Genomic DNA, 12,572 nt, shown 5'->3' on the forward strand with positions numbered 1-12,572 from the left:
CTTGCATTCCAGCAGCTTTCCCAGCAGGAAAAATAAATTATTCATATTCATTTCAGCTTAAAGCCTTTATGCCGATCTTCCCAAAACACTGAGCCAAAGTACAAACCACTTGGACAACTGAAGAGAGCTAGAACAACTCACCTAGACTCTGGTAAGAATGATGACCCTGGGGTCAGAAGTGTGGGTTTCCTGTAAGACTGCTCTGGTGAGAGTTAAATTGGGTAGAGTTAGGCCTGGGACTCACTGTCACTTAAACTTATCACATGGTCTAAGGACGTGCTTAGCTTTCCCATCTTCAGTCTGTAAAACCAGGCGTTCCATCTCCTTCACGGTTTAAAACAAGTGCCAAAGAGAACTATCCCTGTATTGAATGTTCTCAGCTTTCTGGAAATGTGCCCCACGGTTTGTATAGGCCATAAGGAAAGGCTGTGCTATTAATTCTTGAACATTTACTGCTATCATTTTTTATCAGACTGATTGGTAGAGCTTATATAAATGGATTTTCCCTATACTTTTCTACCTTCTTTCATTGCTACTTTCACTTTCCAGTGAAGATTAGAGAAAAAAGAAACAAATAAAATTGAAGTGAACAATAATTCAAAAACTCTTACACTAGTGGCCCAACCAAAAATCAAGCATCATTTGGTAGGTACATAAAAGATACAAATTATTAAGTTCACAAAAAATTTGAAAGATTTCTATTTCCAGTTAAGGAAGTAACGGGCTACATTGAAACTCTCATCTGAAACAACTGAAAGCAACACAAAATATAAGAGACTGGACATCAGGCAATGAAGGACAGTGACACCTGAGAAAGGTGAAACAGCCCTAAGATTGCCCTAGCTTACTGCTTTTCAGGCAAAAGGGTACACCAAGATAGAGCCTATCAGCACCCCTGACTTGAGGAAATATACCTGGGAATTTGAGGAAACCAAGGTGGCTAGGGTTCCCAGAGGAGAAAGCAGTACGGAGTTGCTGCTCCCAACAGCTACACGGAGCCCCCTGAGTATTCAGCATACTGATCAGTGCTTACTTGTGATGCAGTGCGTCCCCTGAGGCCTGGGAAAGAATCACTCTAAACAGAGAAAGGAAATAGTGCCTATTCCCAACAGCCAGAGTGGAACACCATAATTTACAGGTTGTTTTACTGTAAGAATACTGAGGACCTTATCTCAGTGGTGGGGAAAATTACAAAGATAAAAAGCAATATACAAAAAGTGCAAACTTTACAAGTCCCTTAACCACACACCAGAAAAAAGCTCAAGAATATTTTTAGAAATCCAAAAATATACAGAATTTAATAAGGTCAAGTTCAGCATGTATGGCAATACAATAAAAAATTATCAGACATGCAGAAAGGTGGGGGAAATACATCTTATACTAAAGAAGAAAGAGTAATTCTTTCCTTATTCATTTATATAAATATCCACCAAACTCAAAGGGGTGGATATTGAATATGTTTAAAAAGCAACATTTTGTAGGCACCAATGAGAACAGACAGTAGTAATTGTAGTGTAAGAGTAGTGTCCTAAAGTTCTCCAGTTGTGTAAGACTCTTAGTTGTTGGACTGGGCAAAAAGGACACTTTGGGGTTTATGGCAAGGGCTGTGTACTAAGTAGTGTGAGAGTATTTAAGAGATCTAACAAATATAAGATTGTATAGTTGTATACAGGCTGAAAGCACCTTGGATCACTGTATATACATGATTGCACACATACATACCTATATATATAAAAGCCTAAGCGACTGTTAAAATTGAATGACTGGTCGACCAGTCGCTATGATGTGTACTGACCACCAGGGGGAAGACACTCAATGCAGGAGCTGCCACCTGGTGGTCAGTGCACTCCGGCAGCCCCTCCCCCCAGCCGGTCAGCCAACCCCCCAGGGTCCCTCCCTGCAGCCAGCCAGCCCCTAATAGGCTTCAATTGCCTGCCAGGCCGAGGGACCCCACCTGTGCACGATTTCATGCACCGGGCCTCTAACACACACACACACACACACACACACACACACACACACTAATAAGTTTTTGTTATTCAAAAATGCCAATTTAATGGCTATATACTTTGTCATTATACATTTCGGTTATTTCTAACTTCTCAGTTTTACAGATAACAGAACAATACTATATGTTGTCTATTTCAATTTTCTCATTATATTGGGTGACATTTTAGAAATTTAAGTGCTTAATACATATTGCCAGTTTTCTTCCAGTACGATTATACCAATTGACATACATGTTATCTATGAATTATTTGACATTTGTCCCTTTGTTAAATTAGGGTTGAGGTGTATCAATTTGTAAACACTATTTAGGATTTCAACACTTTCATATTTATCGTGATATTTTTGTAGTGTTATGTCTTTCCAGTTTTATATAAATGTAAATTTATATTATTTTAACAGAATGAATACAGATGTATACAGGTGAGTTAATGTGAAAATGTTTTCACAGATTAAAGTATTTTAGAGTTGAAACATATCATGATGCTGGTATAGAAAGAGATCCTGAAGACCATGAAACTGTACAACTTAAAGATGATACAAAAAGATAGAGTTGGCACAGTAGTGGAAGAGAGCTAAAACGTGTAATCCATGGCTTAAAATAAAACCATGCTGCCCAGCCAGTGTGGCTCAGTGGTTGAGCTTCAACTTATGAACCAGAAGGTTACAGTTTGATTCCAGGTCAGGGCACATGCCTGGGTTTCAGGCTCAATTCCCAGTAGGGGGTGTGCAGAAGGCAGCCAATCAATGATTCTCTCTCATCATCAGTGTTTCTATCTCCCTCTCCCTCTCTGAAGTCAATAAAAATATTTTCAAAAAATTAAAGGTGGAACCAAGCTGGCGGCATAGTAATGCCTGTACTTGCTGCCTCCCACAACCATATCAAAATTACAACTAAAATACAGAACAACTATCATCCAGAACCATGGGAAAGCTGGCTGAGTGGAAGTACTACAACTAGAGAGGTAAAGAAGAAAGCACATTGAGACTGGTAGGTGTGGAGGCTCAGAACAGGCTGGTCTGGCACCCGGATGTGTCTCTTTTTAATCAGGAGGGAGACAGCCTCTGCAGAGGCCACCCAGAGGAGCAAGGGGTCCCAACCCCACACCAGACCCCCAGCCCAGGGTTCCAGAGCTCAGGAAAGAAGTCACTATGGGCAGGAAGAACTATGCGCTGTAAAAACCAGTGTGGATTGGGTCTGAGTGACACACAGGCTGCTAGAGACCCAGCTGCTCCTCTTAAAAGACTGGCACCATGAACTGAATTTACAAGCTCCCGCTTTCTCTGAGCTCCAGTGCCAGGTGAGGCTCTTGGGGACCCAGACAGATACAGGGAGAAACTGGACTGTCTGGCATCAGGGCAGGAACATGGAGGTGGCTTTCTTCCAGACGGAGGTGCTCGCAGCAATTGTTCCCATGCCGGGACTTCCCCTGTGCAGGGCTGACTGGCAGACATTTCTGTTCTCTCCACCCTGGAGATTCACTGAGATCCCGCCCCACCTAATTTACAACCCCACCCAAGCTGTGCGCAGCGGCTTTTGCATATGAACGGCCTTTCCTTTCTCAGCCTAAAATCTGTCAAGCTGCAGCTGGGTCAGGGAGCTCCAAAGCTATCAATAAAAGGCCCAAGACCAGCACCAGCCTGCCCTGCTTCACAGCTGGGCTTCATCTGGGCACTTCCAAACCCGATACAAAGAGGAGAAATCTGCAGATCTCTCTGTAGCTCCTGCTGGGTGGCCCCAGGCAATGCTGACTTTGCACCTCCCTGGAGACCCAAGAGCCAATGTACCCAGTGGTCAGTGTGAGACCATTCAGATTACAACTCTTCACATCCATAAGCGACTCACTCAAAGGGCAGAATCAGTGAGCACCAAAGCCCCACTGAAGCAAGTCTTGCGCCATAAAGCTGTCTCCTGCACAGCATCTCTCCCACTGTAGTTGCAGCTGGTCCCCACAGCCAGTTGGCCTGGAGGTCAATTCCTCCCACTGACACCAACAACAATCAAGTCAACTACAACAAGACTGTGCACACAGCCCACAAAAGGGTGCACCAAGTGTGTCCACCTCAGGTGATTGGGGAGGCTGAGCCACTGGGCCCTATAGGACACCTACTACACAAGGCCACTCTATCAACTGAAGGAGACTTAGCAGCTACCCAGTACATAGAAACAAACACAGGGAAGCAGCCAAAATTTAGAGACAGAGAAACATGTCACAAATGAAAGAAATGGAAGAAAGCAAACTACTGGATATAGAGTTCAAAACCACAGTTATAAGGTTATTCAAGAATCTTCTAGAAACCTCTGAGGAACTTAGTGAGACCTTCAAGGATCTTAGTGAGAATGCCAAAAAAAATGGTAAAGGACCAATCAGAAATTTTAAGCATACACTGAATGAAATAAAGCAGGGGTCCTCAAACTACGGCCCGCGGGCCACATGCAAATACAAACATTGTATTTGTTCCCGTTTTTTGTTTTTGTTTTTTACTTCAAAATAAGATATGTGCAGTGTGCATAGGAATTTGTTCATAGTTTTTTTTTGAACTATAGTCCGGCCCTCCAATGGTCTGTGGGACAGTGAACTGGCCCCCTGTTTAAAAAGTTTGAGGACCCCTGAAATAAAGAATAACATACAGGAATTCAACAGTAGACTAGAGGATCCGAAGAATCAAGTCAATGATTTGAAATATGAGGAAGCAAAAAACACCCAACCAGAAATGAAAAAAGAATCCAAAAATATGAAGATAGTGTAAGGAGCCTCTGGGACAATTTCAAGCATACCAACATCCGAATTATGAGGGTGCCAGAATTAGAGCGAGAGCAAGATATTGAAAACCTATTTGAAGAAATAATGACAGAAAACTTCCCCCACCTGGTGAAAGAAATAGACTTACAAGTCCAGGAAGCACAGAGAACCCCATACAAGAGGAATCCAAAGAGGACCACACCAAGACACATCATAATTAAAATGCCAAGGGCAAAAGACAAAGAGAATCTTAAAAGCAGCAAAACAAAAACAGTTACTTACCTACATGGGAATACCCATACAACTGTCAGCTTATTTCTCAACAGAAACTTTGCAGACCAGAAAGTAGCAAGAAATATTCAAAGTGATGAATAGCAAGAAACTACAACCAAGAATACTCTACCCAGCAAAGCTATCATTTAGAATTGAAAGTCAGATAAAGAGCTTCACAGACAAGAAAAAGCTAAAGGAGTTCATCACCACCAAGCCAGTATTATATGAAATGCTGAAGGGTATTCTTTAAGAAGAGGAAGAAGAAAAAAGTAAAGATAAAAAATTATGAATAACAAAGTGACAACAAATACATATCTATCAACAAGTGAATCTAAAAATCAAATGAATAAAAATCTGATGAACAGAATAAACTGGTGAATGGAATAGAATCAGGGGCATGGAAATGGAACAGACTAACAATTCTCAGAGGGAAAGGGGTGTGGGGGGTGTGGGATGAGATTAGACAAAGATCTTATATTCATGTATGCAGTTCTATGGACACAGACAATAGGGTGGCAAGGGCCTGGCGTGGTGTGGGAACCGGGTATTGGGGAGCTATTGGGGGGGGGCGAGAGGGACACCTGTAATAATCTCAACAATAAAGATTAAAATTTTAAAAATTTTAAAATCCATGCCTTGTAGACTGATGATTCCATATACCATAGGTATACATCTCAGTCACCTTAAGTCCTTTAGAAAAGAAGGATAAAATAAATAGTTGCTTGTTTAAACAATTTTTAATCAGAACACAGGACTTTAGGAATTGGGTTTGATACCTGGCTCTCTGCCTATCTATTTTATTTTATTTTTAAAAGATTTTTAAGGAGAGAGGGAGAGAGAGAGAGTGGAACATTAATTGACTGTCTCCTGCATGCCCCCTACTAGGGATTGAGCCTGCAACCTGGGTATTAGCCTTGACTGGGAATCAACTGGCAACCCTTTGTTGATTGGGATGATGCCCAACCAACTGAGCCACACTGGCTCACCTGTTTCTTGACCTATGCATATTCACATACCTTCTCTGGGCCTATCTCCTCATTGGTAAAATGAGAGCTGGATGAGGGTCTCTGTGATCCATCTTTTTGGTGGCTTTGCAAACTGTAGTTTTTAGCTATATCCTTTATCACTGGGAAAATAGTTATCTTTTTAAGTAGTAGGTGGTTATAAGTTAACACCAGATTCAGCGCTAGAACAAAAAATAGTCTCATGACCGTACATGTAGTTTATTTAGTATTTTGGTTAAAGTTTATCAAATCTGTGTTTTCCCCCTAGTACAGCAGTCGCCAACCTTTCGGAGCTCTGGTTGGCGACCACTGCTCTAGTATATATCACAGCCTTGTGAACTAGCCAGCTCTGGTTCTATAACAATAGATGTTTACCGCTCAGAGTTCTGTCTAAGATCAAGGTTCTGGCAGATTCAGTTCTTGGTGAGATGCCTCTTCCTGGCCTGTAGACAGATGCCTTCTCACTGTGTGCTCACAGGTCTTTCCTTTGTACATGGGCATTGAGAAATCTGTCTCTTTCACAAGGATACTAATCCTATCGTGTGGGTCCATCCTCAGGAGCTCATCTAAACTTCATTATCATCCTACCTCTAATACCATCACATTGGGGTTAGAGCTTCAAATTATGACTTTTGGGAGAACACATTCAGCTCATAACAAGCACAAAGTAGGTATCAATAAAATGTTTATAGCAGGAAAACCTTAGAAAATAATGAACTGTTGTCATTATATTAAATCAGCCAACTTGAGCATCTAGTATTTACAAACCTCTCTTCTAGTGTGAGTGGTTCACTAACCTGGCTGATGATTAGAATCAGCTGTGGAACTTAAAAAAAAAAAAAAAAGCAAAAATCAAATGATTGGGTCCTCCCTTAAGGAATTCAATAGGTCTGGAATGAGATATAGGAAGCTGTGTTTTTCAAAGTTCTCCAGATGATGATCAACCAGGTGTGAAAACCACTAATACAGGCATTGTGACCTTAATTTGGGGAATACAGGTCTATATTCTCAATTCACTGTCTGACATTATAAGCTGAAGAGTGGTAAATTGTTCAGAGTATCCCAAGAATAAGGGGCCTTTTAATTGCTCTTGGAAGAGTAAACTCCCAATTATTTGCAATTCCATGAATTAAAAACATAGCTAAATGTTACTAATTGGCATTCTGTGTTTCTTCTAAACCCTTTTTTTTTGTCCCCCCAGAGGAGGAGGAGGAGGAGGAAAATGACCTCTTTGATGATCCTCTGCCAGTACCTTTAAGGCACAAAGTTCCAAACCAGCAAACTCATCACCCTGAGGTATTTCCAATGACTGAAGTATCACAAAACCAGCCTGAAAATCTGAGACAAAGCACAGGATGCATCAAAGCAAAGAGCATGAAAACCTCTCTTTGGGCAAACTTTATAGACTGTGAAGAATCCAACAGTGAAAGTGAAGAAGAATTACCAATCCCAGCCTCAGGTCAAGGAGATCCGAGCCCTCCACACCAGCAAAAGACTGATGTGGAAGTACCACAGTGGGACGTATTCTTTAAAAGAAATGACGACACAGACTGCAGTTTGGAAAACTTCCCTTCCTCCACAGAGGCAGGGGGTTCTCAGTCACCAAAGCTTTTCAGTGACTCTGATGGCGAGTCAACTCACATCTCTTCTCAGAATTCCTCTCAGTCTACACACATCTCAGAACAAGGAAGTCAAGGCTGGGACAGCCAGTCTGACACTGTTTTGTTATCTTCCCAAGAGAGAAACGGGGGGGATAGTTCTTCCATGAACAAAGGTAGCTACAGACCAAGAGTCAAAGAGAATCTTCCTGGCTCTCAGATGGAACAAAATGTACTTTTCCCAAAGGATACTTACTCTGAAGATGTAAATGTAGTTTCTAGTGCTGGAGAACCAACCACTGTAAGCAGTGGGAAACACATACCTCAGGAAAGAAAGTTGCTAACTCTTAGCACCAATGCAGATTCACAGAGCTCCTCTGATTTTGAAATTCCCGCAACTCCAGAAGCTGAGCTACCTAAACAAGAGCATTTACAGTATTTATATGAGAAGCTGGCAACAGGTGAAAGCATAGTTCTTAAAAAAAGAAAAAGCTCCCTTTTAGATACTTAAGAATTCATTCTAGGGCCACCACTGAAAAAACCTTATATATACAAAGAAGTAATAGTCAAAATCTTAAGTCAAAATGCACATATAACCTAAAGGAAGGCAATAAGAAGAAACAGGAACAAAAAATAGAGGGGAAAAAACGTAAGATGTGGGAGGACTAAATCCAAACAGATAAATAATTAAATTAAAATGGTCTAAACACACCAATGAAAAGATAGGAAAAAATAAAACATAACCCAAGTATATGCTGTCTATAAGCAACTCACTTCACATGATATAGGTTGGTTAAAAGTAAAAGGATGAAAGATATACCATGTAAACACTACTCAATAGACAGGTGGAGTGACTATAAAAGGTGCAGTTCACCAAGAAGATACAATTTTAAATGTGTATGTACTTAACAACAGCTTCAAAATATGCAGGCATACCTTGGAGCTATTGCAGGTTAGTTCCAGACCACTGCAACAAAGCAAGTCACATGACATTTCTGGTTTCCTAGTGTACATAAAAGTTATGTTTACATTATACCGTGACCTATTATGTAATAGCATTATGTCTAAAAAAAACAAAAACCAGCATACCTTACTTTAAAAATACGTTATTGCTAAAAAAAAAAAAAAAAATGCTAACTATTGTCCGAGCCTTCAAGTTGTAACCCTTTTGCTGGTGGAGGGTCTTGCTTTGACGTTAATGAGCATGTACTATTTAAGTGCAATAATATGAGGTATGCCTGTACAAAGGAGAAGCAACTGAAAGGAGAGACAAACCAGTGCACAATTATAGCTGGGACTTCAGCATTCCTTTCACAGTAACAATTAGCTTACAGAAAATCAGCAAGGATAGAGAAGACATGAATAGCACCTATCAATCAACTGGATTCAATTGATACTCAATCCAACAATAGAATACATGCTTTTCAAGAATATATGGGACATTCACCAAGACAGATCATATCCTGGGTCATTGGAATACTTAAAATTGAAAGAATAAACCTGGCTATTGTTATAAACTGAGGGTTATAGGAAAATTCAGCCCTGAACTTACCTCAAAAGATGTTACACCACTTAAAACAATTAAATGCCAAAAGTATATACATGTGTTCTGTGAGTCATTCAACTTTTCTAAAGTCCACCAATAGGATATGCTTTTGCAGTTACATGTGTATTTAATAACATTTTAATGAACATTAATAAGCACTTTGGTATGCTGACATTTTTTAGATTAGGGCAGCAAAAGCAGAGATTTCACTTAAAACTAGTTTAAATCGAGTCTCTAAAACAATTTGCAGATTAGTTACACTAACAATGATACACATTATCACCATGCTGCAAGATAAATAGATCAACAATAAGTATTGGGTCCACCAGACTAATTAGGGTTACAAGACTTAGAGTTAGTGGGAGAGGAAAATAAACGGAGTACTCAGAGGAAGCAATGCTAAGAGGACCCACGAAGCCAGCCCTCTTATTTCTCCAGAAGGGTATGTGTTAGGACAGTGATGGCGAACCTATGACACGCGTGTCAGAGGTGACACGCGAACTCATTTTTTTGGTTGATTTCTCTTTGTTAAATGGCATTTAAATATATAAAATAAATATCAAAAATATAAATCTTTGTTTTACTATGGTTGCAAATATCAAAAAATTTCTATATGTGACACGGCACCAGAGTTAAGTTAGGGTTTTTCAAAATGCTGACACGCCGAGCTCAAAAGGTTCACCATCACTGTGTTAGGACAGATTTGCCCGTCCATTTACATGGGGGAAAAACTGCACAGTGACTTCACATTTCAGTTAAACTGGCACAAGAGGAGGGATGAGGGGAAGAAACTGATGGGATAGGGCTGAGCGTAAGGGCCTGGTCATTTCTGATTGGTCTTTGAGGAAATGTTGGGTCACGATTTTAGAGAAGTGTCTATTCTAAATTATTCAGCAGTAAGTTTTATTAATATGTATGCCCATGGGGAGTGGTCTGAGCACAGTAAGAAACCTGGGGCAAAGGAATTAAGAAAGATACAAGGGGTTTTAAGGGATCACTGGCCCATTTTTTCTAGCTTGGCTGCTGCTCTAAGCTTTGGATGAAATACATTCTACAGACTTATATGAGGGGCAGCATTAGAGTCACTGTAAGTCATTTCATTTTGTCCACCTCCCATCTGAGTACTGTTTCCTAAATTCCAAGTGAGTATAAAGTCTCTGGAAAGAACCAATGAGGATTGCAAATCATTGGTTGAATATCTGGTCATAATTATAATAGGTCCATTACTGAAACCCAGAGACTTCATATTTTATTTATAGCTCTAAAAATTATAATTCATTCTCATAAATCATGCAATCGAATATACACATTTATATATGCTGACATTTAAACACTTCATCTTAATAGTGTAGCTTGTGATCCAAGAGGGGGGTGGGTGTTCAAAACATGCCTGTAAACATTATTCTGAATATATTCTTAGTCAGCATTTTAAAATCACACCATCCATGTAATAGTATATACTGCCAAATTTTTATTGTTTTATATGTGAGTCTGGCATAATAAATGCTGACTAAATGAATTTAAGGACTAAGAGCACTAGAACAGTTTTGATCAAAATACTTGTAGTGATCACAAAAGATGTTAAAGTACAGCTTTATACAGTTGACCCTTGAACATGGGACCCCCAAGTTCAAACCTGTGTTGCTCAAGGGTCACTGTATAAACCTGTAATTTAAACATCAGTACAGGTTTATACACTGTACTTAAGGTACAGAATAATTACAGCTAATACATATGGTGCTTTCTCTGTGATAATGCTTAATTCTTTCACACACTGTGTATTAACTCCTATAATCCTCACAACACCCTTTGAAGTATGTAAATACATTCATTATTCCTATTCACAGATGAGGAGGCTGAGGCACAGAGAGGTTGGTTTACATAGCTAGTAAAGGTTGAAGCCAGGACTCAAATACAGGCAATTCAGGCCCCAGAGTCCATGCTCTTAATCACTATGCAATAAGGCCCCTCAAAAAGAGAATAACAGTGAACAGGATTATTTATAGTGACTACTTGATTTTTTACTCCAAGAACTATAAAGTACTAGAAAGGCAAAAAAGTTTCAAAATGCCAAGATACGTCACAGAAGAAATCCAGTGGCTAGCCCCATTTGCCTTAGAGATGAATCCAAGGCTTAGAAGTTTGTCTAAACTCATAGTAGAAATTGATTTTTTTTAAAAGTATGCCTGAAGATGTTAATTAAATATAGGTATAGTTTACTGGGTGATCTTGGGGATGTTAATATTACTTAATCAGTCTAAACCTACTTCCTTTGGTGTACTATGGGGGTGACAGTACCAAACTCATAGATTTATGAGTACATAGTATAAAGACCTAAGACTTGCTCAAGGAATATTTCTTAGCTCTAATTCTAAAATTCCTTTGCAGTTCTAGGCAGTATTTAGTGAAACTAGTTTAAATACCTGGTGATAATAATGCTCGAACAATTTTGAGAAATATCCATTCACATTATGCTAAGTTTAATATCCAAATCCATGAACCATGACAACGATAAACTTTTTAAAAGGAAATCTAACATGGAAAGGAATGGTATATAAACCTTTGGTTAACCTCAACAGCAGGTAGTCAGGAATACATCAGTATTTTTCTATCCTTTTTGTAGCCAGGAAAAGACAGTCATATATTCAGAAACAAAGCTAACCCATGATAAATAGAAAATCAAATGTCTACATTTATTTGCTAAAGAAAAACTATTGAAATATAAGAAAAATAAGTGTTGTATAGATTTTGCATATATGGAAAAATCCTGAGATTACCAATTGTGTATCACAATCTTCATATGCAGAAACCGAAAACAATGGTTTTAACAGTACTTCTACAGTGGATTAACTGACAGTTTAAACTTGATCTAAATACTACCTCTGAATATTTGCTTTATATTGAGAGAAAAAATTATGACAACTTAGGAAACTAATGTAAAGAAGCTAAATGTTGATTTTTCTACTAATATTCAGCTTTTTAATAACGTAAGGGTAACACAGGTAATTAAAATCTCAAAGGCCCATTGAATTTCTATTAATAACAATACAGTTGACTGAAAATAGCCATTTTCCCTTTGCCCTCCTGTTTTATATTTTTAACACAAAAAGACAAGATTAAGTAGGCAGTGAAACAGACTTTTAAAAAATGAAAATCACATCTTTAAACTTACCAATTATAATTCAAAGAATGCTTGGCCAAGGGGAACAACCTGTAAAATCAATGATGCTCTCTCAACACTGATACCATGTCAGTATTTTTTTTTCACACCTTCTGCAAATTTTGGTTAGCAAATATACTCTGAAGTTCTAAACATGTAAACAGTTTACCCTGTATTATGAAAGAGCAAAGTCCTAATAACAATATAATAATGAAATGTAGCTTTTCCCAAAAAAAGAGG

At 39.0% G+C, this 12,572-nt stretch overlaps 1 protein-coding gene across 2 annotated transcripts in view; it reads left to right on the forward strand.

The window, feature by feature from the left end:
• DCLRE1C (DNA cross-link repair 1C) overlaps positions 1 to 9,225 on the forward strand; it is a 49,681-nt gene extending 40,456 nt beyond the window's left edge. For both annotated transcript variants that reach the window (XM_070431986.1, XM_070431980.1), the window contains exons 13-14: positions 57 to 151; positions 7,230 to 9,225. In XM_070431986.1, coding sequence (XP_070288087.1) covers positions 57 to 151; positions 7,230 to 8,137 — 1,003 coding nt within the window. In that variant the 3' untranslated portion in view covers positions 8,138 to 9,225. The remainder of the gene's footprint in view (positions 1 to 56; positions 152 to 7,229) is intronic.
• The last annotated feature ends 3,347 nt before the right edge of the window (positions 9,226 to 12,572 follow it).

This window comes from Myotis yumanensis, unplaced genomic scaffold (assembly GCF_028538775.1).
Source record: "Myotis yumanensis isolate MYYU_CA2020_CCGP unplaced genomic scaffold, mMyoYum1.0.hap1 SCAF_1, whole genome shotgun sequence".
NCBI classification, from domain to species: Eukaryota; Metazoa; Chordata; class Mammalia; order Chiroptera; family Vespertilionidae; genus Myotis; species Myotis yumanensis.